Source organism: Ceratosolen solmsi, unplaced genomic scaffold (assembly GCF_000503995.2).
Source record: "Ceratosolen solmsi marchali unplaced genomic scaffold, CerSol_1.0 scaffold23, whole genome shotgun sequence".
Classification (NCBI taxonomy): Eukaryota; Metazoa; Arthropoda; class Insecta; order Hymenoptera; family Agaonidae; genus Ceratosolen; species Ceratosolen solmsi.
Genome location: NW_011948430.1, coordinates 865,557 through 893,299, shown reverse-complemented (window position 1 = coordinate 893,299; position 27,743 = coordinate 865,557). Strand labels below are relative to the sequence as shown.

At 42.8% G+C, this 27,743-nt stretch overlaps 1 protein-coding gene across 1 annotated transcript in view; it reads right to left on the bottom strand.

Moving 5' to 3' along the window:
* The window catches only part of LOC105363934 (dual specificity tyrosine-phosphorylation-regulated kinase 2), a 153,856-nt gene that overhangs the window by 9,082 nt on the left and 117,031 nt on the right, over nt 1-27,743 (bottom strand). The window contains 1 exon segment of the mRNA XM_011501747.1: nt 17,580-17,735. Coding sequence (XP_011500049.1) covers nt 17,580-17,735 — 156 coding nt within the window.

Genomic DNA, 27,743 nt, shown 5'->3' with positions numbered 1-27,743 from the left:
CCCATAGGCCACACATCGAACATCCTGCGCGTTATAGTCCAACTTGTTGGGGGAGGGGGGGGGGTATAGCGAGGAGGAGATACCGAGGAGCCCATAGGCCACACATCGAACATCCTGCGCGTTATAGTCCAACTTTAAATGCTATTTATCCTGACACTTTGCCTTTTTCCCTATAATATGGATTCACCTCATATGGGGTGAGAGTGTGGGCCAGGTTTTGTTCTTCCTCGAGTTCGCCACTTAGCGTTTTTAATAAAATATTTACCATCGAGCGGATGGTTAAAAAAACTCTTGCTTTTCAGCTTTCCCCTTGTCCGGAAAAAGGAACGCGGGTGCTCGTTGACGCAAAACGTCGTTCGACTCAACCGCAAATTCCGGTTTTACATAAATTCATTTGTGGTATAAATCGCAGGATCATCGGCTACGTTACAGCATTCCGATAATGTGTCGTCGAAATCTTCGTTACCTGTAGCACACGTACGCCATTAGGCTTTATTGTTAGAAATTATATAACGATCGGACTATGTCGAGGATGCAATTAACTTTAAATTAATATGTTGCTACATTATATTTTATCGTTGCGTCTTTATTGTTATTATTATTATTTTGCATTCGCAAAACGATGTGAGCGCAATTGTATTAATCGACTAAGTGTCATTCCCTCTATTCAGTCATTAAATGAGAACTTGTTTTTTTATTGTTTTTATTTGTTTATTTTTGTGTGCGTGTATATGTTTTTTATTTGTTTTTTATTTATTTAATTTTTTGTTTTTTGTTTTGTTTTTTGAGGATAAAAGACGTTAATTGATTTGTCCTGAAACTTTTGAAGGAAAACAAAAAAAACGAACAACAATGACATATACAAAGAAAAATCGATGAACGTCCGACTGTAATGTTGTTCTCGTTTGTGGCTTTAGTGCTACATCGTTCATTTATAATGGGTCAATGCAGCAGAAATGTCAATGTAAGTTGGCGAGTGCGCAAGTTCGTGGAAAATACGAAAATGTGAAATGCCGCGAGGTGAAATTAGTATATTGAAAGTGGACATTTGACGTTTATCGTGATTAGTGAAGGAGGGAGAAAAACGGCGATGCGAAGCTAGTTAGGTCGAGCCGTCGGACGGTGGAAAAAGATGTATCGAGTTAGCGTGGGAGAGGGAGATTTTAATTGCAACGATAATGAAAAGAGAAGAGACAAAGAATGGGTGGTGGATGGGGGTGACGATCTATTCTACGAAGAACGGGAGCGGAGGAGACAAGGCCAAGAAATTCTTCGAAGTCCGTGACTCTTACTTGATTTCTTACTTGTCCACTGTAAATAAAGCGCATGGCTTATTATTCCCCCCCCTCCTCCTCCTCCTCCTCCTCCTCCTCCTCCTCTTGCCTCACACCGCCCCACACCATCCGTCCAACGTAACTAGAAACCGTAGAGGAAAACGAACCGCGACGGAAAAATGCGCGAGAGCGTAGATAGATAAGCCGGTAGCACGAGTTGTAGAATGCACAAAAGGGGAATATTGCATTCCCCGATCGATTGTGCCCGATGTAAGTGCCCGACGACGTCCGAGCGTTCAAATTCGCGCGCGATTAATCGCTCGTCCCCAATAAAATTCAGGATTTCGTGCATTTTATACAGCGGACGCTCGCATACTGCAGCAGCGAGTAGCGCACCACCGAGCTACCGAGCTATTAATTTCAATTGCCACTCGTCCACGCTAATTAATCGGAACGTTTGCCGAGGACGAAATTGTAGCTGACGATTGCCGCCGAGTCTCGCTGACGGCGGCTCGACACTACTTCGCGCGCCCAACAATTTCTTTCGAATTACCCAGCAAGTGACAATGACCTTTGGCTATCGATTATTACTAGATGCGACGCGCGTATTAATCAGTTGCCGACCCTACCGCTCCCACGGCCGGATCTGACCGTTCAATTAGCACGTTGCGACCCACTCCTGCATCCAACTTTCTCTCCCGACGCCTCTTTATCCGACTGCCCTTTGTACGTGAAGTGCGCGCTGCTGGATGGGATGTCGGTGTGTGTCGAAATATTTAATCTATCAGTGGCCTCGGGAACGAGCTCGGATTCGGCCGATCACGCGTCAAATTTGTAAGACCGTTCGGGCGGGCGCAGCTCGACTCTTTTTAACAATGGCTGGCCTGCGCGCACACCAACTCTCGAGGATTGTATAGCATGCCGCCGACCTTGGAGAGGTCATCCGCTAAAACTTCAATCGTGCGAGACAACGGGCGAAGGGTAGGGTGTCGGTACGCGTACGAAAGAGAAGTTTGCACAAGACGAATTCGCAGAACTTAGCTTAACTTACACAGACGCGCGCGCGTAGTGTTCTCGTGTCCTGATAACTTCATCCCACTTTTATTATCAATAAAGTGACCCTCCGAGTAATATTGATAATTGGACATCTCTTTAAAGTCTTCGTGAGACACGACGATATGCGCGGTTGTAGTGACTTCGATTAAATCATTGAGAAATAAAAGACAGTCGGACTCGATAATGTGGATTATGTTACATTGCTCGAGAGTTGCCGTTGCATCTCGATCGATTGAGATCCAATGCTAGGAATTTTTTGTCTATTCTACTTACTTCTTTCATGCTATTTCATGATTAATGTCGTATGTAAGTTAAAAGACAATGGACAATGAAATTTTTCACGCGTTTTATGAAAATCTCGGTCGTTAATGGGAATATTTTCTGACGATATGATTCGCTTCTCGTTTCAATCTCAATTCTTTCTCGCTCATAAGAATTATAAATTAAGTTATCTCTATTAAGAGCGACAAGCTCAATCATAATAAACAAAAAAAAAAAGCAAAAAAAAAAAAAGCAAAAAAAGAATCTGCTGATAAGAAACTAGGACATCAATAATGATGAAATACTATAAAATAACAGTGTGAATGTTGTTTTTCAGCAGATACGTACGAACGGTACTTTAAATTGAATTTATCAGCGTTGTCTGCCGAAACGGATAATTTTCAAGTCCGGCGGTTGTACATATGATCACATTCTTATCCATGTATTGACGTACGTGCGTGCACATGCACAATCGCAAGCAAAAATCGAGCCAATCATCATTATCAGCACTACAAAACAGTAATTATTAACTCTGTATATTAGTTCTTTGAAATTCCATAATCGCAAACAGGCATATATACATATGAGTACAGGCGCATGCATATGGACATACGTATACCAATTGCGAGGGTGCAGGCATATTCGAACGTAGGCGTGTGTAAGCGACCGGAGATTATTCAAGCGTATTTTTATAATATAGATTAGAGTATTCATTTACATATTTATCAGCAGTCGTAAGCGTCAAAATTTCGTTAAAACTAAAAAAGAGAAAATAGCAATAACAATAATAATAATAAAATAAGCGGTTAGGAAACTAGCGCGAGGTATCATGGAATATTCTATTTGTCCCGGAAATAATGCCCCATACGATTGGTAATACTCAACACACTAGTCATTCCTGTCTTAATCACATTTTAAAGCAAAGTGTTTCCTGAACTGATTCATCGGTTAAGCCGATATGGTCATCGAAGCTTACGCAAAATCACGTCATTATGCCTGAAAAGAACATTTCTTCTTGAACATTGAGGAGAATGTGGCGTGCGTCGGTACGTACGCGCTTCGGGATGATCGTGTCTTCGCGGGATAGGGTGGGACGGGTGAGGAGAGGGGGGGAGGGGGAGGGGGGCTTGAGGATGGCAGTCAAAGTTTCAAAGCCGCCGCGATGGCTAATTGAATGTGAAACGAGCCGTGTCAGGCGGATACGTGTAGTCCCGATGTGAGTATTCGGCCTGCGCCAATGTATGGTTTACGCCTAACCGTAATGCCGAGGAGAGCCGTTGACCCAGTGCAAACATTCCAGAGGGTGTTATCATAATTCAATTCAATGTTCAGCCTTTAAATACATTGTCTTGCAAATCGAGTCCATTTAATTTCAATTCCCGCACTGTATTATTCTTTACAATCTCGAGTGCTTTCTGATATACTCGCCAGTGTCGCATACATCGACTAATTAATTATATGATAATAAAAATAAATCATCATCATCATCATCATCATCATCATCATCATCATCATCGTCATTTGCGTTTGTTATTATTTGTTTTTCTTTCTAATCCATTTAACCCATCGATTTGGCGTGCAATAAAGAGCATAAGGAGCGGTGAGCTGCGGGAGAGTTTGTCGCGCAGCATCGTTGTAATTAAATTTGCCGAAGAAACAATGCGCTGTGCCATTTGAAGAAAGGGCGAATCAGTCATTAGCCTCCCTTCACATTGCTGCGTTTAATCGCTCTGCCCGACTTTTTACTGCCCGGTAAAAAGACAGATGCAAGCGCGACGCGGCTCTAAAGTAAGGGAAGAGGAAAGGAAAGAGTACCGACGTGACGTACGTACGTGCTTCTTCCCGCGACTCGCGGCAATAATGCGATTTACCTGAAATGGCTTGGCCAAGCTCCTACGGACTCGGCTGCGAGCGCAACAACAACGCAATTCCGTCCGATTCTGTTCTCCTTTACTCGCTCCAGCTCGTGCTGCCACGCGAAGGAGTCACTGATATTCGAGGAAAAGCCGATATCCCACTTGATTTTATGACCACGAGAGCTAAACATTGGAAGCGTCCCCATTATTTGCAATACATGGAACGCTCAGATAAATGTGTCGTTACATTAATGTTATTATTAACATTAATGTTGGGGTATTTAGCGGCCATCGAGCCACGATCTTGGAAAGTCGATTCCGGCATCGCTCGCGCCAACACTAACGCCACACGCACTCATCCGTATACATGCAGCACTGACAGAAGTGATGGACGTTTTTTGTTAAATCGATTAAATACATCGTGAGGAGGGATGGGGAAAAGGGAGAAGAAAAAAATTTATTGCCGAGCGGCGGAGCTCGATAGAGTGTTGAAATGGCTTTTGTTACATTAGACAGGATCCCTTCCGCCTCCAGCGATTCGACCACTCCATTTCTTACTCGCGACTCAGATTGGAAACAATGGAAAACGCGCGCTGTAGATGCAATTGAACGATATGTAAGAGTCTGAATCATTTTCAAGTTTCTCTCTCGTTCTCGTTAACTCCCGACTAACGGCGCCCGCTCCTTCCAAACCTCGGCTCCGACCTCAGCCCTCCTACCTCGCTCCCTCTCTCACTCTCAACGCGTTCTCACCCGATTTCCGTTAATCGGTTTTTGCACGCCACTTCCATTACTCGCCCGGCTCTTGTAGTCATTCGTCAAAATCCAAAGACGGAGACGTGAATGTCACTTGGTGGGGTTCTATTCTCCGTTCCTCCAGCATGGCATTACGAAAGACTCTTCTGTCCCTTACTCAACAGCTTAGGCGCACTGTAGTCGCGCTCGATATTTCAACATCGAAACTGGTGTGTATACGTTGTCGACTTGTACATTTCATTATTCGATCTCTTAACCTGTCGTACGATGCGCACCACCGATTGCCCGAAGCCTCGACAAAGCGCCGAGCTATCATACGAATTGCGAGGTCCCTTTTTCCCTTATCCTTATCCGAACTTGTCGCTCACTCTGTCCCAGAGAAACCTCGAAGTCCCGCCGTCTTTGTCTCTCTCTCTCTCTCTCTCTCTCTCTCTCTCTCTCTCTCTCTCTCTCTCTCCGTCTCACTCCGCCTCTCCTGTAGATCGCTTATCGCAGAGCGGTACGCAGAAAGGCTCGCCACAGCTTGCCCGAGGAAAACGAACGAAAATGAAAGTTTTCCTTAATATCGGGGCCGCGAGCGCGCCTATTGCGCGCATTCCTTTACATAATGCACTATTAAGAGCGCGGTAATCTCATCTATGGGCGGCGCGCGTACGTTTCTCGCGCTATGCACGCACGCGAGGCGAGCGTGAGAGAGAGAGAGAGAGAGAGAGAGAGAGAGAGAGAGCGATTTCAGAACCGGATGCGAATCCGTTGCGCGCTAGAAAAGAAAGTCGTGCGCGCGGAGGCTGGGCTTAAGCCGCCGACTCCCCACCGCGACACCAGTGCACCACACGTGCTCGCCGGTACACGTTTTTGTGTGTTCCGCGAGAAAAATGATGATCGGGGCCAGGAACTTAATGCCTTCGTTGTGCAGCGATCCTTGCGCGCGGGTAATCATTTAATTAATGCGTCCTATATTATTATTGTGTCAAAGTCGGACGTTAATTGGAAGGAGTATTTAGTCGCAAGACTAGGACATAGAATTTCATCGAGACGATATTTATCAAAGTTCATTGGCACATCGGCCACTTACATTTGACCTCGGCATTATAATTTCTAATCGCTATATTTATGATTATGTAAATAAGACAGGAGCGCCTCGATGAAAAACTTTGTATTATAGCCGACGTACATTCTTTTTACTCCCTCCAAACTTTATTCAGTTACTACATTCGACTTAAACGTAGATTTCTTAATAGTTAAGAAATATCTCGTTGCAACAAACACGGCTCTCTTCTATATTATCGTAGTCATTAGTTTACTTGTAATAAAGAGCGTCTTTCCTCGCCACTTGCATTATCTTTACATTATTTTCAATCTCATAGGTAATGCGTAAGTTGCCTGATTCGTCGGTTATTTATTTTTACATTTAAATGTTATATTACTTTGGTACGCATTCGTGCGCACTCAACATTCTTCATTTATAATAAGACATTCTTTTTCCTCTCTTTCTATTATACGTAATGTGCGATTAAGCGTGCTTTTAACGAAACCAAACAATATGCCTGGATGCAAGGGAAGAATCGAGTTTATACAACCTGCACGGCACAGTCGCGTACTTTAATCGACGGCATTGCTGATTAGCGTCGAATCATTAAAGTCCTGAATGCGATGAAGTGAATCGCGCGAATATTACACGGAGACGCAAATGGATAAAAATGTAATTGCAAGTGTTTCCATGGCATACAACGATGCGCGCGAAAATGTATTTCGCATTCGTCGATTAATTCTGCTGTTGTTGTTATTATTATTATTATTATTATTATTATTATTATTATTATTATTATTATTATTATTATTACAACTGCTACTACTATTACTATAACTAGTAATACTGCTATTATTATTATTATTATTATTATTATTATTATTATTATTATTATTATTATTATTATTATTATTATTATTATTGTCGTTATTATTTAATTTAAATACTAGTCAGTACATTTTATATAATAAAGTGTTTAAAAAATTTTGGTGCTACACGCCAATCAATCGTAAGCAGTTTCATTAAGGTACGATAAAATCAAATACAACCTTTATATTATAGACGAAATAGAGTGAATGAGAGAGAGATAGCTAGAGAGAGCCCTACAGACTAAACTGCACAACAGTAAAGCAACCATCTGCTTCCCGATCGTTTGCCGCATAGGAGCATTATTACTATTTTCAATTGTGTTCCAGCACTAGTAATTTAATAACAAGCACGTCGTATTTATGTTCTTAAATAATGTTCTTTCAATGCCGTTTGTTCTCATACATATTCCTACGATACTTACACAAAATGTGTTTGCGCGCACGCGCATATGCATGAATACAAAACGTTGAAGCGTAGAATTTTTGTGCAGTCAAACGCATACGCTGCCTACACGTGCACAACGAATATGGGAATACACATTGTTTGGTTCGGGTCGCTCTTTCTCTCTATCACGACGGAAGTCACGTGACACGGCCGTACGGTAGACCGACGGAAGTAATATCAATAGAAACGGACGTCGCGGACTATCATTACGGGAAAGGGCCAATTTTATGATTATCCATCTACGATCTATTTCTAGACAATGCCCTTGGAGCTTCTCCATGTTTCATCCATGTTTGGGAAATAAAAATTCAAATTACGATCGTCCTGTGGCTGTCGCTATCAATTCACTGCTACTTCAAAGTCATTCTTACGCTTCACCCATCGCCTATTAAATACACCTATAGAATAATGCCAACATCGGTGTACTATACAATTTAAGATAATTTAATGATAATTTTCTTTGGCTACGCAATACATACAATTGACGAATAAGCAGGATAATAACTACGATTTGTTTCACCTTTTTTGCTGCTCCCTCTCAGTCGGCTACAACGTTTCAAGTGTAAAAGCGTTTTGCATTGACAAACGAGAGAGATCGTTTCTTGGCCATTTATTATGATAAATAAGCTAAATCCGATGCTCATACTTGACTTGAAGCGAACCTAATCGAAGTAATAGACTCCCCGTTAATAATGCTCGTCCTAATAACGTAATCAATATTATCGAGCGACCCGCCCAAGCCTTTAGCCTTTAGCGCTGCTACACTTCTACCTCGTTGCACCATTAAGGCAGCATTCGCCGGCGATAAAGAGCACGACTAAGTACGCAGGCAAGATACCAGGTGCATCGGCGATTAGACAGTTGCCCGATGAAGCTCTTCCGCGCCTCTTATCTATCTTAAAGTCCGGCTCTCGCGATGCCAACGCCTCTAGCGGTCAGCGAGTTTACGCATCCGCCCTAGGATTTTCGCTAATACTCGATTAATGCGTTAAAGTGCTCGAGGCGCGCACGAAAGGAGCCCTGCTTCACGCGATCCTATTTTATTTCGAGTCGTAAGTGATGTGCGCGCCAACAAGACGCGCATCTATAACCTCCACAAGCGCTCGCTAAAACAAATATATCATATGTGGTATCATGGGGTTAAGGCCCACCAGCCTTATCGAAGTCTGCTAATTTCCTTAGCCTACGGGTCGCTATTCCACCCCATCGCGTCTCCCGACCTTCCGTCGCCCGTGTCACAGGTACGTCTATCATTGATAACGCAATTTGTGCACGACACCAGAGATTGAAAGTGGTCCTGATCCAATGTCACTTGATGGTCGCTGATTGATTAGTCAGACCGCGGGGAGGATAGTGGGCAGCGTGCGACCAACTTCCCAGACGACGTGCATTCCCGTATCCCCCACCCCCCACTAACTCTATCACCGGTAATGGAAATTCGGTCGCGGACTCGCCGGTTCCCTCGTCTCCTTCCCCATGGCTTCGGCAGCTTCTCGCGTACTTACTTTCTCTTTAAGCGAGCGCCCCACCAGACTTCTCCAATAATCTCGGTCTCGCGTTATTGTTTACGCGCGCGTGCACGAGCGAAACGTGAGCAGCCTCTTGATTTCGCCAGAATCGTATACGCGCGAGGTGTAGGTGCATGCTCTCGTGCACACGTGGGAGAGGCACCGGCAGGGATTGGGGAAAGCCTATCATCGCGCATCCGAACGATCGGAACAATTTCTCCTCGTTGTCCGGTTATTGAGTCGAAAGCGAAACCGCCGCGCACGTCCTTCCACGTTGCTTAAATACTAATGTCGGGAGAAGGCATCGAAAGAGCCTAATAAAACGACTTTTACGAGCGTGCTCCATCCTCCTTTTATCCCACGTACTCCCCCTCGCCATTATCGCCATCATCGCCATCATCGCCATCATCGCCATCTTCCTCTCTCTCTCTCTTTCTAAATTCTTACGTAGCATTGGCATTTTAGTATTCGTCTCGCACCAACGACACGGCTATTTTTCACAACCAATTATTCTCGACGCACGTAGGCTGATGAGAAGGTAAAGGAAAGAGAGTGCTAAGCCATCGTTTCGTTATCAAGGATTGGCTAGAGTATCGTCGACGCACGATCATCGGTCACTGGAATGGATGAATCTGCCTCGTTGCGGCGCTCATGATTTACCAAATAACTAGAGGCTCGCGGCGCAACTTCGCCCGATCAATTTGTAATAGGGGACCGGTTCCGACGCCGCTGCCGACGCCTCCCCCTTCCCTCTACCCATCACCCCCCGGTCCACTCCGCAGCCCGCGTTTCTCGGCTTCTCTTCGGGAGCTCCAGTTAATTCGAATGGGCGCCGAGGGGACGGAGATGCAATCGATTTTCTGCCAGAGACCTCCGATGATAAATCAATAGGACTTTCACCGTCGGCGTCGGTGATAAGAGTGCGGGCGTGCCCCTTTGGAAGTCTAGTGGCGTCGCACGACTGTGGTCGTCGTTGTCGTTGTCGTCGTTGTCGTCGTGCACCGGCAACGGATACTGAGCCAAGAAGAACGCGCTCGGCAAGTGGAATTGAGATTCGTGTCTCGCCTAGAACGGTCACTGACACGCAGCCGACGTCGAGCTGGGAACACGCGACCGTGTGCGTGCGTGCGTGCGTGCGTCCGTGCGTGTATGCGCCGCAGGCGTCGATCCGCGCCGCGAATTAGCGGAGTTTTCTATAAATGCCGAACGGGACGAGGGCGACGCTGGCGTAGAGTTGATAGTGGAAAAGATGAATGGGGAGGGGATGAGGAGCGAGGCGCGGCACGGTGAGGTGGGACGAGGAGGAGATTGGCGGGCTCGGTACCGTAAACCCGGTGCCTCCTACCCTCCTCGGAACCTCTCTCAACATCCTTTGTTCGTCATGGAATTTCCTATTTCACATGGGACACGGGCGTGCTTATCCCTCTGCCCGTCTTCTAGAGTCATTTATCTTAACATTAGGACGGCCATTACATTTCGACAGCTTCATCGACTGCTCGTGTACCACTTTGCGTCCGTCTACTTATTTATTATACTGTACAAATATTCTATAAAGTGACGAGTTAAGCGTGGTTCACTATCCTAAGATCTTAAACGATACTCTCCTTATCGATCAAGTGAACAAGCAATCGAAAAGATACTGTTAATCACAACGACTACGGTTGTGCAAACAATTGTATTTGTTTTATAAGATTGAATAATTCTTCATTCATGTTTACTTCATAGTTTACACTAGTTCGATCCTTCGTTTTGCATCTCCTTGTAATATTGAGTAATTTATCCTACGATTTGTTGACAAACAAAATATGAACATTAGGAATTTGCGAGTAATCCCGAAAGTGCAAATAATGAAAAATCTGCAAATTTGAATGATTCACTAATTCTTCATTTGGAAGAAATAAATACTATTTAGCGACAAATTTGCCGCATGATGGAACTTTTGTCAACAAAACGTTATTCGAAGCATCTAATTTTTTTACGCTTTTTAACCATCTATTTAACCATAAATCAGTATTGTAATATTAGAAATAGTATTTTGTACTTAAGTGTAACTTTTTATATTAAATTAAATTTAGAAGAAAAGAATACAAAAGAAAGAAAAACAAAAAAAAACGGAATTGGAACAAAATGTGAATCATCAAAGTATCTTTAGACTATCATTACAACTTTTTGTTTCTTTTTTTTACAATTGTTAGTGAATCCTACATTTACAATTACGCGTTTGCAACACATTAAACATAATACATTCGATAAGTTGCAATTCATGATTATTGTAACCTACATTTTTTTTACCAATGTTTTCGTAACTACGATGATCTATCAAACTTTTTGGTTAAATCGCTAACTTGTTCGATCAATCATTTCGCTTCTATTAGTTTTTTTTTTTAATTCAAAGTTCTAAATCGTTTTTTTCTCTCGACTTTTTGACGGTGCATATATATCATGGAACGAGTCAAGTTTATAAATTAAAATATGGACAAGTTTATTAATTAAACGTCTTAGCTGTATTTTAGAATTAATCGGAGAAACTGGACGTTGAAAAAAAAAAGATAAAAAAAATAATAAAAATAAAATAAGAAGTGCACGGCAATTTATTTAACATAAGAATTGCGAATAAACGTTTACTCGGTTGTTTCCATAATTTCAGATAGAAAGTTCAACTTTCCTAAACGTCTCATCCGACAATGAGCGTAGCGCACTATCTAGAAATAGAATCAATGTCAAGTTCGTTCATAAAATTTTTTTCGAGAAGATACTTTACTGTGCATCACTTTTACATATGTTTTGCAATCATTTTATCAGCGTACATCACGTCACATATCAGATACTCGCAGCTAAAATTGAAGGAAAAAACGATTTTCTTACGACCAACATGAGGAATGTCTTTAAATTATCATAATTCGTTTATTTTAAGCGCAAACATTTCCTGCATATTAAACTACGTCATGCTTCGTGAGAGGAACATACATTGCCAAGGAAGAGAGAAATAGAGAGACGGAGATGGGTGTGTGTGTGTGTATATATATATATATATATATATATATAGAGAGAGAGAGAGAGAGAGAGAGAGAGAGAGAGAGATAGAGAGAGTGCGTGAGAGGGGGCGGGGGGAGAATCGTTTATTTGGCAATCTTAAGACATGCTAATGTATTAGCGTCGTAAAAGCAGCTATTTTGAACGATAATTTCTAGAGGATTGAATATAAATAGAAAATTCCTGCAGACTGATCCGAATATTGGCGCCCGCGAGTGTTGCCCAGTCGTTGGTCCGTCAGGTCTTCGACCATAGACCAAAGCCCAGCGGGGAAAGCGGAAGCCGCGCTCGCGACTCTTTTTTCACATGCAAAGTAATCCATACTTAGGGGCGGGAGGCGGCGGGTGGTAGGGGAGGGCGGACGGGCGGGAGAAGCAGAGCCGAGCGCGTAAAGGTGTGTTCGGTCAACGACCGCCGACTACCATGACCTTCCGCGTTGGCTGAGGAGCCGCCGTCACCGACGCTGCCAGTTACGGTGGTAGTGTTTAACGAATGCGCTCGTTAAAATTCAGCGAAGGAAAATATTTTCCACGAGCCGCGGTCCCGTCCGTCTCTTCTCCATACCACTGCGGTCCTCGGCTCCCGCGCACACAAGGCGCCGCCGTTCAATCGATCTGGCAGAGTCGCCGAACTCCTACTACCGCGAGTCCTGTACCGTAATTGCCTTGGCATCCCCACTGCCTCCTAAGGTACACGCGAGTCCCGCTACGATGCCGCTTTAAGTGTGCTTATACCCACCCGTTGACCCTTTCGACGCGTCGACCTGTACCTCCGTGATTTTCACCTATGCGAAGGACGAATGATCGTAAGTCCTCGGTCGAGAGATTCCCCGAGTCCCGAAATTCGGGAGGAGACTGCGAGAGTCACGAGAACGAGGATCGCTGGTATGCCAAGAGGGTGAAGGGGTTTTTTTCTCTATTTTTTTAATTTTATTTATTTTCATTATTATTTTCTTTTTTGTGGACGCTCGCGGCGGTCGCTGGCTCCTTCGCAATACGCTTTTTCTTTATTCTATTAAGTCTGCTCGGTTCCGTAACTCGCGATCGTCGGCCTCTCGCACGGCATTACGTGTCCAAGACACATCGTCACCACAACCGTAACGAATCGTCAGCTCCGCGATCCTCCGCCCCTACAAAACCTCCCAAGTACTAAACTTCAAACGTTACGATAAAATGTGCGCAGGCCTTGCTGAATTACAAATGGGGGAGGGGGGGGGAGGCAATGACAGGCTCGCCGGGCCCCAGGCGTCGATCGCACCGACCATTCCGCGTGTAAATCTCCCCTCTATCCTAATTACTCTTGCCCCTATCGCTGTAACTTCTAACGATAATAAGCGCCAGTGGCGTAAGGAGGGCCGATGTTCTTTCTAGATGCGCTATGTATTATCGGTGGCATTGAATGGGCCGCGATGTCACCCTAATGAGCCGACGAATGTCCCGTGGCTGGCAGCTTTATCGAGCCACCGGCCAATTTATACACGAATTTAGAAAGTGCGCACACCTGCTTTGCTCGCCTAATAATTGCGCTTACGTAAGTGCGCGAGCGGCGGCGATGTAAGGACTCGGGGAAAAATTTCACCGGCCCAGAGGAGGGCTCGGCTCGGCTCGGCTCGGCTCGGCTCGACTAAGATTAAGAACGGGCGAGTTTCACGTAGACACGAGCTTGCATTGCTCCTTCGAAAGATGTTTATCGCTTCTAAAGTCCCGAGCGCGTACACCCGAATCCTTTATCTGCATTAGAAACTCGCGAAACACACAAATGCCGTCGACTCCGCTTCGTTCGAATTAGCCAATTTTCCATTCAATGTTAACTACTCTTGCTTGACTTGCCAATCGGCATTCGCAATCGCTCTTTGCCAACGTCATAATATTATTATCTCATTAGCTCTTTCGGAATATCCAGCGAACCTGGGCTACCTACATTCTCTACATTCTCCCTTGCTATTATATTGTTCACCTTTACGTTAATATCGTATTTGGCCTCTTCAACATTCAACCTATCAATCCTTTAATAAACAATTATAATTAATAAACGCTAATGCCAAGCTTTGTATAGCTGAGTGCAATGACAGCAGGGAATCATTTACATTTGACGATTGACCTTTATCAGCTCTGATCCGCCAATATCCGAGCGTATCCTTCGATCATAATCATTCGAGGCAGGAGACAAATTTTAAACACCGACATTTTGTAATTCTAAGATCTTGTCGCGCTTAAATCGATTTGCTACAATTTCTTTACTAAAGTTTCACAAAACCATAAAGTTTCTTTCGTATTACATAAAGTTCTGGATTTTACAAATACGAAGTACGGCGTGCTTGTGACTTCACTAATATCACTTCCAATAGCCATATCGATTTATTTAAAAAAATCTTGATGTTTATTTAATAAGATCTAACGTTTCTCGAATACAGATCTACCAATAGCAGTGGTACATTTTCTTATTTCTCAACGTATATTCGTCAATGTAACGTTTAGATTTTTACGAGTATGGAATACAGAGTACAGTACTCACACGTAAACAAAAAAGATAAACAAAACAAAAAATACAATGTAATATTAATACTGATTTCAATCTATCTAGTATCGATGATTTATTCATTGAAATCATAGATTAATTTCTATATTAAATTTTATTAATAATACTTGCAATTATTTGTTTGTTTTACCGTTTAAAAATTCGATAAAATTTACTCGAAATAATCGTATTGATCTATCTCTAGATAATATTTTTCAAAGAAACGAATAGTAATTTCTAAAGTAATTTCTTTATTTAAGTTTATTACCTGAGATCGTTATTATCCTCGTAATCCTTCCTTATTATATTATCGTTATATATTAAATATTATATCTAACATTATGATACGAGAACACGTAAGCGTGAATTATTTTTGGAATTAATAATATACAAATTTTAATTTCTTTGAAATTATCTAAAAGTTATAAAAATGTTTTTTGACAATTTAATTGAAAAATATTAGGTACTCGTTATATGCATATCGTCACAATTTTATTATATTCACTTAATGTGCCTACTATGTTCTCTAAATTTTCCTTATTTATCTTAAAACAATGAGTAGGAATTCCTTTTAAAATTCGAATTAATGGAATATGCAATACCGCCAAGATTTATTATACTACGTATGTTTATTCAGCGAGTATTCTTGCATAATGCATCGACTATTTCGGAATGTATTAAAATCATTTTAAAATTTATTAGACTACAATTAACGCGGACCGCTTGCCCAACAAATTGTTAAGAATTTTATACTGAGCTTAATTTGAGTAACATTGAAATTTATTTAATAACTTCACGTATTTTACTCGAAGTTTATAAGAATATATTAGCATGCTTGGTCATATTTTAATTAAAAATGTTGTTTTTGCTCTCTGTTTTATCCTTTACGTTACATATTTAATATTAGAATTCTCAAGGGATAGGAATTGTAATCTGAACGCAGATATGATCTGAACCGCATACTTAAGGTAAAAACTTTTTTTATTTAATGCACCATGTAGAAATAATCATTGTATCGATTATAATCTATAAGAATTGGATTCGGTCGTAATGGAATATAATATGATTTATTCGTATAATTTTCAGTCGATGGATTTCTCAATAATTATTGCGCTCGGTTGATAAATATTTCATAGTGATCGAGCAAGTTTCAAAAATATGTTTTCTGTTTTCTCAATAAAATGTTTTGTCTAAAGTGCACGATAATAAAAAAAAAAAAAAAAAAAAAAAAAAAAAAAAAAATAAAGAATCATTTTTTGTCAAATAAATTGATCATCGTAGGATAATATACGCGATAGTTATATCTAGAAATTTAAAGTCCAATCCGCTTAACAAATTTTGGACACCAGCTTATACTATATAAAATATAACTTACTCATCATGTTTCAAAAATTATATTTTATTCATAAGGAAAAAAGGAGCTTTCACGTGCATTATTATTCGAATAACGGTCTCACTTTGAAATATACACATTTCTCGCGGACCGCCCGCCCCGCCCCCGCCCCCTCCCCCTTAATGCCCCTGATCACCGCCACGCAGTTTATAACTGACACTCGCTCTTTTTGAATTTGCCTTTTTGTCGAAGAACAGCTTTAAAAATTAGTATTCATAATTCGAATACGGAAAGGTACATCCTACTCATATTTACAGAACGATCGGAATATGAGGGAACAAAGATAGCGAAGCATCTCGAATGCATGACGAAACCGCATTACTCGCTCGTTTCTTCCGAAGATGCTCACACTCCTCTTAGTAAGTGGGTTAATGATTTCGGACTACCGAAACCCATGTGCGCGCGCGCGCAATTTCCCGTCGGTCGTCTCCAAACCGGACTCCTTGTTTTCCATTCTCGAATCGTTCGGACGAATGGCATTTCCCTCCTCGATAATGGCCCGTATGACCGTGTGATAGGTGCACAGTACCTTAATCACTTAACAATTAGAGGAAGGGCGTATCTATTTAAAATGCCGAATCGTCGACAAGCCAGCGGCGAGAGGATCCAAATACTTTCTCCGTGAAATCGCGCGCGGCTTTATACTCACGGGAGATAAAAATGATTCCATGCCCTCGAAATATACTTTCGCGTGACATTTCCGTAATTCGAAAGCCCGATGTAGGCATTCGAACGAATCGCGCTGTTGTTAGACGAGGTTGCGACGCACGCGGATCAACTGCATCATCATCATAATGCATTTGCTTCACCGCGACGTTGCCGCAAACAGCGAAGCATTGCAAAACCAGTGTGTATTCATCCATACAGCACCACGGACTTTTGCTCGATTACGTAAACAAAAATAGCGAAGGTGCATCGCGACGACTTGCATTACGCGCAAGGACGGCGAACTCGCTGGGCGTTGCGTCATCCGAGGATCTTCCCTAATTACTCATTATTACGGGAAAAAGTCCGTCATGTCGAATGATCCGAGCTATCTTGTGGCTATCAAGTGCTGGGACATTTTTTTTTTTTTTTAATTCCGTTCTTTCAACGGCTTTATGTGGCATGAAACGCGGACAAATTATGTCATTGTTGTTTCACTCGTTGTCGTTCACTTGTTTACTAATGCCGACAATGCCGTTTGAGTAAATTTTATATCAGCGCTACTTATGTAGCTACCAACGACCGTGCTAAATCGATAAATCACTCTAAAAAACTCTCGCGCTTAAAAAAAAAAAAAAAAAAAAAAAAAAAAAAAAAAAAAAAAAAAAAAAAAAAAAAAAAGACAAAGAAAGACAAGGAATGAAAAGACAAAACTCACGACATTTGCCGCCATTCACTATAGGACTTCTTTATCGCCTCGTTTACGCGAGCCAAGCAGATTTCAAATTCCCCTCTGTCGAGATAACCAACACCAAATAGATGAACGTAAGATGTCACGGTTATTCTTATTGAAAATTGGGAAATCGCATGACACTACCCGCTTTTCCTTTGTATTTTATCGCCACTACGCACCATCGCTCAACCGCTATTACTTACCTTGCGATGTGATATTTGACTGCTTTTGTTCCTGATGACGTTCGTGGAGTTGGTGATTGACGAGAGAGACGTGAGGGTTGCGGAACCGACCCCGCTCGTTGACTTTCCACTAACTTTCGTTCCTCCACCGACATCTTTGTGCAGCGTACCGGGACTCTGTGGAACACAATCAAAAGGGACACATTATTGACGATACCTGTGAATAATTAGTCCGTCTCCTTTACAATTATCACAATATACATATATACATGTGTGGGCACACGACATGCCCCCGTATGCACGCACACGCGCGCACATACTCACGTGTGTGTAATTAGCTATGGAAACGCAAATAGCCGCAATCAGTCGGCAGTAAAAAGCCGATGGCTTCGGGAAAGTGCAAACAAGTATGTAAAATGTACGAGTGTGGCCGAGGGGTGGCGAGGGGTCACGTGGTAACGTGGGCTGAAGAAAAATAGGCCAGCGAATCGACGCCTTCCATGAACGATCGACAGCACGATTTCACGTGCAGAGCCCATAAGGGATCGATCGTACTAGCTTAAACCGAGCCTACTTTTTAGCTAACCACACGCAAGCGTAAACATAAAGTCACGGGCCTGCCGACACACACACGCACACACGCACACACACACACACACACACACACATACATGGGCGCGCGCGCGCACATGAAACTCGATGGTCGTCGATTTAGCCGGACGATTACGTTCCGTTACTCCGGCCCTCTTTCGCTTCTCTTTCCCATTTGCAATTATTTTTCGCCCCGCGAGGTGTTTCGACGCGCGTAGACCAAACAGCCGAGGAGCCGGGACAAAGGACATGACGTGGCAGAAAATCCGGCAGGCCGCCTGACACGTCGATAACTCCTACTCGGCACTTGCATTATCACCCTGGGATGGAGCGTTGGCGCGGTGGTCCTGCCGTCACGGTCTTTACGGTCAGGTACGAAACCACTTCGCGACTGATCTTCCGCTTATCATCACTGCATGTGGCTTCAATGGGAGCCGAGGATGATGGCACTGCCACCGCCACCGCCGCCTCCGCCGCCACCACCGTCGCCGCTATAACCGCATATCACCACGGGCTCAGGCACTAGGACACGTCCATCCCCCCCGTCACGCCTACCACTCGTCACCAATAGCTCATAACCCTATAGCCAGGTCATTCGTCAGTAGCTATGTGGCTGATGCTGTTGGTACCGCGGCTGTCAAGAATTCCAAACCTTGTATTTAGAGGATTGTCAAGAAACCTTTTAAGAGTTGTTAATAGGAATTCCTCATAGTCCGTTGTTTTCTGACTGTATCTACGGTTTTAATGTGGGCTTGAAATCACTAAAGACCGCCATTATCGATAAGCACGTGCAATGTTGAATAATTTATTCGTTATTATAACTAGGACAAGAACATGATTCCGAGACCTTGGAATCCCGAATACGAGACTACCAATTAAGCCACCATCGGTCTTCTCTTCTCAAGCATACAAAGTTTTTAAAATGAATGCTTAATAACGAATATAAAATAATACTTATGTGAAGGAGTATGAATTAAACGGAGCATTTTAAGCTTCGAAGATGAAATATTCGACCGGACACTTTATTGTCTGTTATTCCTTTATAAATCAATCTCTTAATATTATTATGTTTAATGGCAAGCTTATAATTTTCAATAGTCAACCAATGTCAACTTGATTATTCAATTCATTCGTTTCTCTGTCGTGGCAATTGTTTTATTTTATTCTATTGTTATTGTAAGCGTAGAAACACTATAATATAATTGCAGAGCCGACTCTCGTTATTCCAAATAAAAGTTATCGCTTTAGCTCGTCTTGTACGGAATTATTATTATTATCATCGTCGTCGTCGTCGTCGTCGTCGTCGTCGTCGTCGTAGTCGTTGTTGTTGTTGTTGTTGTTTCATTTGCTGTTGCTATTATTACTATTATCATGCTTGTTGCTGAAAAGTATTAACTATACGTACTTTAATTTTACCTTTTATTTTATTTTATATTCTCGTGAAATGACTAAGAATTGAATAAATGACGCAATTAAAATTGTATCAATTGTAAGATATATCGAAATGTTAAATGAATCCAAGTTTGATATTGTACTATAATTGACCTATTATAGATTTTATAATGAATAAAATAGCTAATTTAATCGGTCATACATTAGCAATTGGCTGCAATAAAAGTTATATTATATCAACAAACGTTCATTTTATTGACTTTTTGTTACATTCTGTCATTTAAATATTATTATTCACTTAGGTATATGAAGGATTATAACTTTTTCTTATTTTATACTATATACGAAATGAAAATATAATAGATACTTGTGAAATATTTTCATTTTTATTGTTATTCAGATAAAACAGCACAATTACAAAGCAACCGAATATTTGCTTATATATTGTAGGATTCGATACGGTAAGATATAATGTTCTTCAGTCACAAATTACAGAACAAAGGAACACGGGAGTGTTGAACGATGCTGCTCCAAAGGTTCATACACTAGACCTTTGACAGGCCGAGGAGTTTAAAAAGAGGAAGGGAGAGACAAGTAAGTACTAAAGATGACAGTGATTCGAGCTAGCATACGTGCACGTGTCATCACTAACTGGCGACACATCATTAAGTCCTCTTGAGCTTTGCCGGAAAAGTTGTCTTGCTTTGCCTACGGACGTGCTAATTAAGTTGTAGAACTAGATCCTGCCCGTGAACTTTACGCGTTGCTCGGTACTTTGCGTTGTCGTAATAAGCGTGACTTTGCTTTACCAGGAGCAACCGCGTACCATTAGACAGTTGCCGATTGCCAGTAAACGGCTCTTATCTCGATCTTTCTACTTATCGCTTCGAGAGCAACGCCCCCCCCCCTTCCTCCTATTAGCACCGATGTTACAATGCGATCGACAAGATTCACCGACGTTCATCCTCCTTAGCAACGTAGTTACCACCGGTAGTCGTTGAGTACGGTAGGCTAAATTCACATAAAGGCTCTGACGCCAGTCACGCGACGCCTGAAAAGGAAAAAGTTAATAGCGCCTGCTACGAACGACGAGTCTTTTACTTTATAAACGAATTTCCATTTATTCCATCTCTTTTCGGACACTGCCCGTATAGTTAGATTATATGACGCTAGAATCACTGGGAAGAACAGCAAGGACGACGACAACGACGACAATAATAATAATAACGATAATAATAACAACCATCGCAATGACAACGGCAAAGAGAACAATGACGAGAGCAATGACACAATGACACAAAATGACAAAAAAATGGAAAAATGAGAGGCCCAGCCGCATAGAAATTTGTAGGCTGCTAGTTCTCGAAGCAGCCTTAATCATCCGCAGTATGGAATATTTATTATTTTTTTAGTTTCTCCAATTCTCGCTCCTCGGTCTATGCATTGCACAACTGATGCTGCAAACGAGGAGAAAAGGAAAGACGAGAAAAAAGCGCACCTGCGCGAGGGGGCGAGCAGGAGCACGCGCATGAACATGCAAGGTGTTCGCAATCCCAGTGGCTTCGCCTCTTTGATTTAGAAGCTCACGACAGGACTTGAAAGGAGAGGCTCTCTCTCTCTCTCTCTCTCTCTCTCTCTCTCGGAGATCGGAGAAATAACCCGAGGCAATGAGCAACCCGCGATCCTCCAGCTGTTCCCGAACGGAGGTCCGTGTGGACGCATTATTATCTCTCTCTCTCTCTCTCTCTCTCTCTCTCTCGCTCTCTATTCGGTTGCCGCTTTCGCTCCGTGTCTCGGTTGTACTCGCGCCCTGGCAGATGCATCCTTTCGCCTTTCTCAAAATCCCGACACCTGCCACCGGCCGTACGAGATTGCATTGCGGCAGCAACCGCCGAGGTTTTTGGGCAGCTGCTGCTCGCCAGCCAAGAGGAGTTTTTATGCCCGGGCGAAGGGGCGACCCGAGGAACTCGTGAAGGGGCGCCAACGCGAGTCCTTGGTGCCCACCCGCCTTCTTCGGCCTCTCACGACAACAGACCTCCGCACCTCCACTAATCCGTCGACCGTGATACTCCTGCATCGCGAGCTTCCTTCAAATCTTTTCACCAGTTGTTTTTGCAATAATTCTGCCGGTTAATTACGCCAAGCCAGCGAGACTGTAATTATCCGATATGTATCATTTAATAGACGCGCCAAAGTTGGACGCCGAATGGATGGAAGAATAAAGGTGAGCTGCTCGTACGGGCATTTTAACGGTTATTCGTCTATCGATACCACCGGCTACAACGTCCTAGAGTCGTCGCTCGATCGCTCGAAATCCATCTTAATCAAGGTCAATGAAATTACACTCTCATTGCGCGGATTTTGCCGTTGCCGATGCTCCCGTTGCCGTGGCTATTAAGTACGCGAGTCTCGTACAACGGTCCGCGGCACCCTATCAAGGTCTCGTATTTTTAATTTCTAAACGCTGCATCCATCCTACACCAATGCAATCAATCGACCATTACTGCGCACGCGTCAAGGTTTGCTTCGGTAACGAGAGACCGCGCTTCCTTCCGCCCCTTGTCAAACTTGATACTCGAACCACAATAATTAGTAGACGAGATGAGCGACGAACGCCGCTCGACCAATTAGGGTCCTCAATCCTCGTCTTTTCATTGTCTTGCAAAACTCGTCGCCGATGATATGTCGATCGGATCGAAAGGCTTGGGTAATAGTCAGCGACTTAGTCACTCGCCGAGACTTTTTTTCTCTTTGAATCCGCGCGTCGAAGGTCGACTCTGAAAAAGGACGGGTCGGAAAAAACGTCACGCGCAGTGAAAGGCTAAAAGAATTACGATGAGAGCCTGGTCTAGGGAAATTCGTACGATACGCGACGTGATTTCTTCAGATACTCTGATACTACCGATAACAATGGAAGTAACAATGCAAGGAACAATGCGAGTAACAATGAGTCGCTGCCCCCTGCATTCTTTGTTCGGGCGTCTCGGCTGACGCGTGCTCGACACGCCGGCTTGGCTGGCCGGGCCGCTGCCGAAAGGAGGAGGGGCATCGGGAGGTCGAAAAACGAGTCATCCTCAGAGTCATCCTCAACGGCCTTGGTCTTTCATGCGCTCCCGTTGCGCGCTTAGTCGCGTCGACCGGACCAGCCGGACAGTTATGCACGCAAATGACGCTGGGCTGCGCCTCGAATCGACAGTCCCGGTACGTAGTGAAGCAACACGCTTCGCTAACAAGAGCCGATGAAAGCCAATACGCTCCGCCGGGAATAATCCAACACTCGTGTCGCGCTTCGGCTTATCTGGCATTGCTCCGCTGGACCATCCTACCCGTCGTAACCAACGGGGACCCCCCGCTTACACGTGTCGGACCGACGATACGTGATACGCGCATTGCGATAATGCTGTCGATGACGGTAGGGGGGCGTAGGGGGGGGGGGGGGTGTACGGGCGGTTAAGGGGAGATATTTGGCGGGGAGGAGATTTGGCGGCGTGGCAGGATAGAAGGGGGAGAGGGGGAATGATGGTGGTGCGATGCGGGGTCAAGTCGCAAGTCCAATGCCGCAACGCTCAGGGGCAAATAACGGGGGAGGGGGAGGGGGAGATCGGCCGACATTCGTCGCTCTACACTCGACACGCGAGACTTCGGGTGGCGCGGTGCTCCGCTCATTCGACCCGAGTCGACAACGATCGGCGACACACTCTCGCAAGCCTTAGAAAGGCGATCCTCTCGTAATTGTTTTCGATGGTGTCGGCAGCTATCCAATCGAACGTGTCGACGTCCTCGGCTGTTCGACGAACGTTCGGGGACAGTCGCCGGGACTGGTGAATCGTTGTCAGAATCAAAGGCCAGAGGTGGTGTTGGGCTTGCTGGTGAATAGCGGCTGACATCTCGATTATTCGGGCCGAGGCGAGACTCGGGTGAAACCTCGTACAACTCGACGAAGCTTCGGCGGGCTCGATGCGCTCTCGGATAGAGACAACTTGGAAAACGTAAGGTTCGCGCGGATGTGGGTCAGTCGGCGCGCGATTGTTCGTGGGCTGACGCGCGAGGAGAGCGTGCGAACGTGCGCGTGCACGCAAAGAGGCTGTTGCGCGGGGCCCGAGGATGGGCGGCGGGAGGTGTTTCGTCGCGTCGCTCGAGTTCAGGTCGCGGGGCCTTCGGATCCGCCGACAAGTCATTACTCGACGAGTCGTCCGTCCTCCTCTTGGATTAGGTCTCCGATTAAGTAATGTGGCACGGAGTCGAGCGCACTGCCCCAGTACGATTTCTTTTCAGACGCACAATTATAACGAGCCACGACTCTTCGCATCCGTCTACTGTTTTACGATCCAGACTTTTCAATCCGCGGCCCGTTTTCTTTGACTCTCTTTCTCTCTCTTTCTCAATCTCCATCTCCATGCGGCTATGCACTCAACTTCCTACACACCTTGGCCCACCCTGGCTCGGTCATTTCGATCTCATCGATCCACCATTCCCCCTCCAAACTCGATCCACCAATGTCTCGCCACTACCGCCCTTCTCCCGCCCCCCAGTCACAACACCACACACAGAGGCACAAAAACGCGTTTGTAAATATAAATATGCCTGTGTTAAATCAACTAGCATAGTACCTTAGAGGGACATTAAACACATGCATGCATACTCTTTACAATTGTCCAACAACCAGCGGTTTCCCAACTTTTACAAGGTCCCACTTTACGTTAATTAATTTTAAAAGGTTTAGAAAGGAATTGTACTAATGCGAGCTCAAATGGAATTGCCCATTTAAATAATAAAATTGATTTTATGCTCCATTACTGGAACATGTATATTTTTTCATCTCGATTATTATTGTGCATCTCGGTTAAGTGAGCATCCCATTTCTTTGTGTTAAGAATTAAATAGCGTGTACGTTTGACATTGCGATTAAAAATTAAAATACGTATTACAGAATGACGGAATGGATTGAAATTTAATATGATATAGACGTATTTATGGTATTTGTATGCAATAAACTAATCGCAACAGCACTCCTAGGCCATTGTCATTAAAATTACAATGTACCCAAGGTATTATTTTGCGATAAATATAAAATTCCTTAATATCGTTGGTTTTAGCTCGAGCCACGTGTGCGTAGATTATTAACGAAAGTAATATCTACGCGCACCTTATAAGTTTTCTTAATTAGGCCAATCCATCGGAATTGATTATCGTATTCGTATGAGACAATAAGCCATCGACTGCACGACAAGACAAAACATTGGAGTTTTGTCGAGTGGTCGGTACACACGGATAAAATGCATTATCCCGAGTAGTCGGGGTAAGGCGCAATATCATCAATCGCGACATAGATTCCGCGCAACTTTGCGTATATTTCTGCTATAAAGTAAACTATAGTGTCATGTTTTCATGGCACCCTAGAGAAAATACTAAGCGTTTCCGCGGTTCGATGCCTTTTATACGACATTAAACACATCGTTTGCAGGAAAAATAGTGCCTGGCGAAATTACCAGCCACCCCTCCTTCCCCTCGCGTGCGCGCGCGCGCGCGCGCGCGCACACACACGTGTACACATACCGCGATTCGTCTCACACTCAACTTTATTCAGTGTCTGTAGTGAACAATGACGAGCGCGCGTGCGAGAAAGAGAGTCGCGAATTAACTGCATAGTATTATTAAACTGAGTGGAGTTTGCATCTGAGTGCACTTTCCATCGTTCAACCGATCATCTTGCATATCTGACTCGATTTTCACTTTTTTTCCTCGCGTACTAAATTTCTTCTTATCATTAATTTTCACTGGCGAATAAGTAAAATTGCGAGAAATTATCCTCGAGGCTAGCGTTGCGATGCTGATGGACAAGAGAAAAGTAGTCATGCATTGGGATACGTAGAATACCAGTTGGGCCGTAGAAATCCGTCACTTCGTCAAACGGGTTTATTGAAAATTTATTTGCACTCGCCTTCACTTAAATTTGCCTTCTCTTGAAAAGCTGCCGAGATGGTAATGCCAGAGCCAGAGAGATAAGTCCAAGTCTATTATCCACAGCACACTCCTTCCCATCACCTACCTTTCTTTTATTTTCATTTCATTATATTTAGCGTGGGCATTTTCCTTTTTACTCGAAGCATACTCGTCACTTTCTTAGGCGTCTCACACTTCTTTTTTCTTTTATTATTTTTTTTAAATTTTTTTGCTCCCTTTCGTTTGGGAAAATGTTGGCTTTTACTTTTTTTTTGAAAAAAAAATTAAAATAAATACTCGGTTTCTCAAGTATTCAAATTTAATGGATTTGAGCCTGAAAAAAAAACTTTTCTTAATATATAAATTTCACTTCATTCACAAAACTTGAAGCACAAACTTCGTTTCATTTCGATCAATTGTTGGTATTGTACAGAAAATAATTTCTTGCGATGAAGCAACCATCTTCAATCGAAGTAAAATTTACTAAATAAATACTACTAAATAAAAGACACAGCTCTACGTAAAAATCCATGTTACGGGAAGTAAACAGATTCTATCCTTCATAATACCGACTGTATCGCTCCAGTAATTTAATACATACTCGCGTCAAGATTCTCACACATGTACGCAAAAAGTTTGATTCTGCGCCGCGGGTTCTTTATAATTTTATTCTGTTGAGATATTACCTTCGTACTCCGGTCCAATCTAGTTTAATAAACGAAGTTTGTAGTTGCGCATTCGCATGTACCTTTCCTAAATGCCCGTGAAGCGAAAGCTCGCAAAATGAAAGCAATTGGTATTCTTTCTTTTCATCCGTCCCACCTCATCCAAAATAATTCACCACTACAAATCTGTATCTATATCTGTGTGTATATATATATATATATATATATATATATATATATATATATATATATATATTTATATACGTGCACAAGAGCAAGGAAGAATAAATTTCTTCGGCCAAGTTGGACTGCGCATGTACGTAAGAAATCCCTAGAGGTTCGTGCGAGGACTCATTACCGATGTAAATGCGTCAATGTTCGTGATCAATGTGATTTGTGGAGGTAGAAAGAGAGAGAGAGAGAGAGAGAGGGGGGGGAGATAATAAAGAGTCATAAATAAAATAATAACAATTGTCTCTTCTCTTTCATTCTAATACAATTGTAAAACATTCGCTAATATTGAAAATAATTGTCGTATTGCTTTCTATACTCTCTACATTCCTTGGAGTGGAAAGTCACCCTTTTTAAGTCAACGTTAAACTCACTTTCACTTTGATTATACATTATATCTATTATATAAAAAATTTCAAAACTTGTTGGTCTGATTACGAAAAAGCAAACGTTATTTTTTTATAAAAATGCTCGAACTGCTTATCTTTTCTTTTTTTTTACAATGAGATGTTTATATTTCACTTTGACTATGATTTCACGTCCGAATGCAAAATAAAATATTTTCGATTTTCCTTGGATTATATTTAACAAGTAAAATAAATATTCATACTCCTACAGTTTTCACTTTTTATATTCTAAATAATTTGCCGGTAATTTATTTTCACAGCCAACCCAGATGAAACAATAATGAGGTAAAGCAACTCGTTGCAAGATATTTAGATAAAATGTAGCTCCGCGTTCATTCCAAGAATGCAAGAACTATGAGTCTCTACACACACGCACGCACCTTCACACACATGCGCATGTATCCCACGCCGAATCTCATTAATTCCGCGCTCTAATTACGATTAGTCTTTCCCAATAAGATTATCCAAGATCCATGAGCGCATAAGTGTATGCGCAGCGACATTATGAGCAGCAATTTGGATGAATGACGATTGATGGCCTTCGATTAGGAAACGTTATCGACTTCCTTTTTCCGGAATCGCGCTCGTTTCGCGCGCAGATTTTCCTACACATTATCCACTCGACAGTGATAATTAAAATGCTCAAGAGCGACTTGCCAGACATTTTAATGCACATTATTTGATAATTTTTGTTTATCAGCTGTATTATCTCGTATGTTTTAGGATCATCAATGATGCGCAGTAATGTGGCAGAATTTAAAGACATTGACGAAATGCCATCAAAATTATTAAACCATATAGCGAAGATTTTATAACCTGCAAATTTAAAGACAATGAATCGTGCCATATTTCCATCTCATAATGAATATTTTCATTAATTGTATTAATGTTGAAAACAAATGTAGCTCCGAGCTACCCTCATAACTATTTCCGTTATCTCATAGGAAATGGAACTT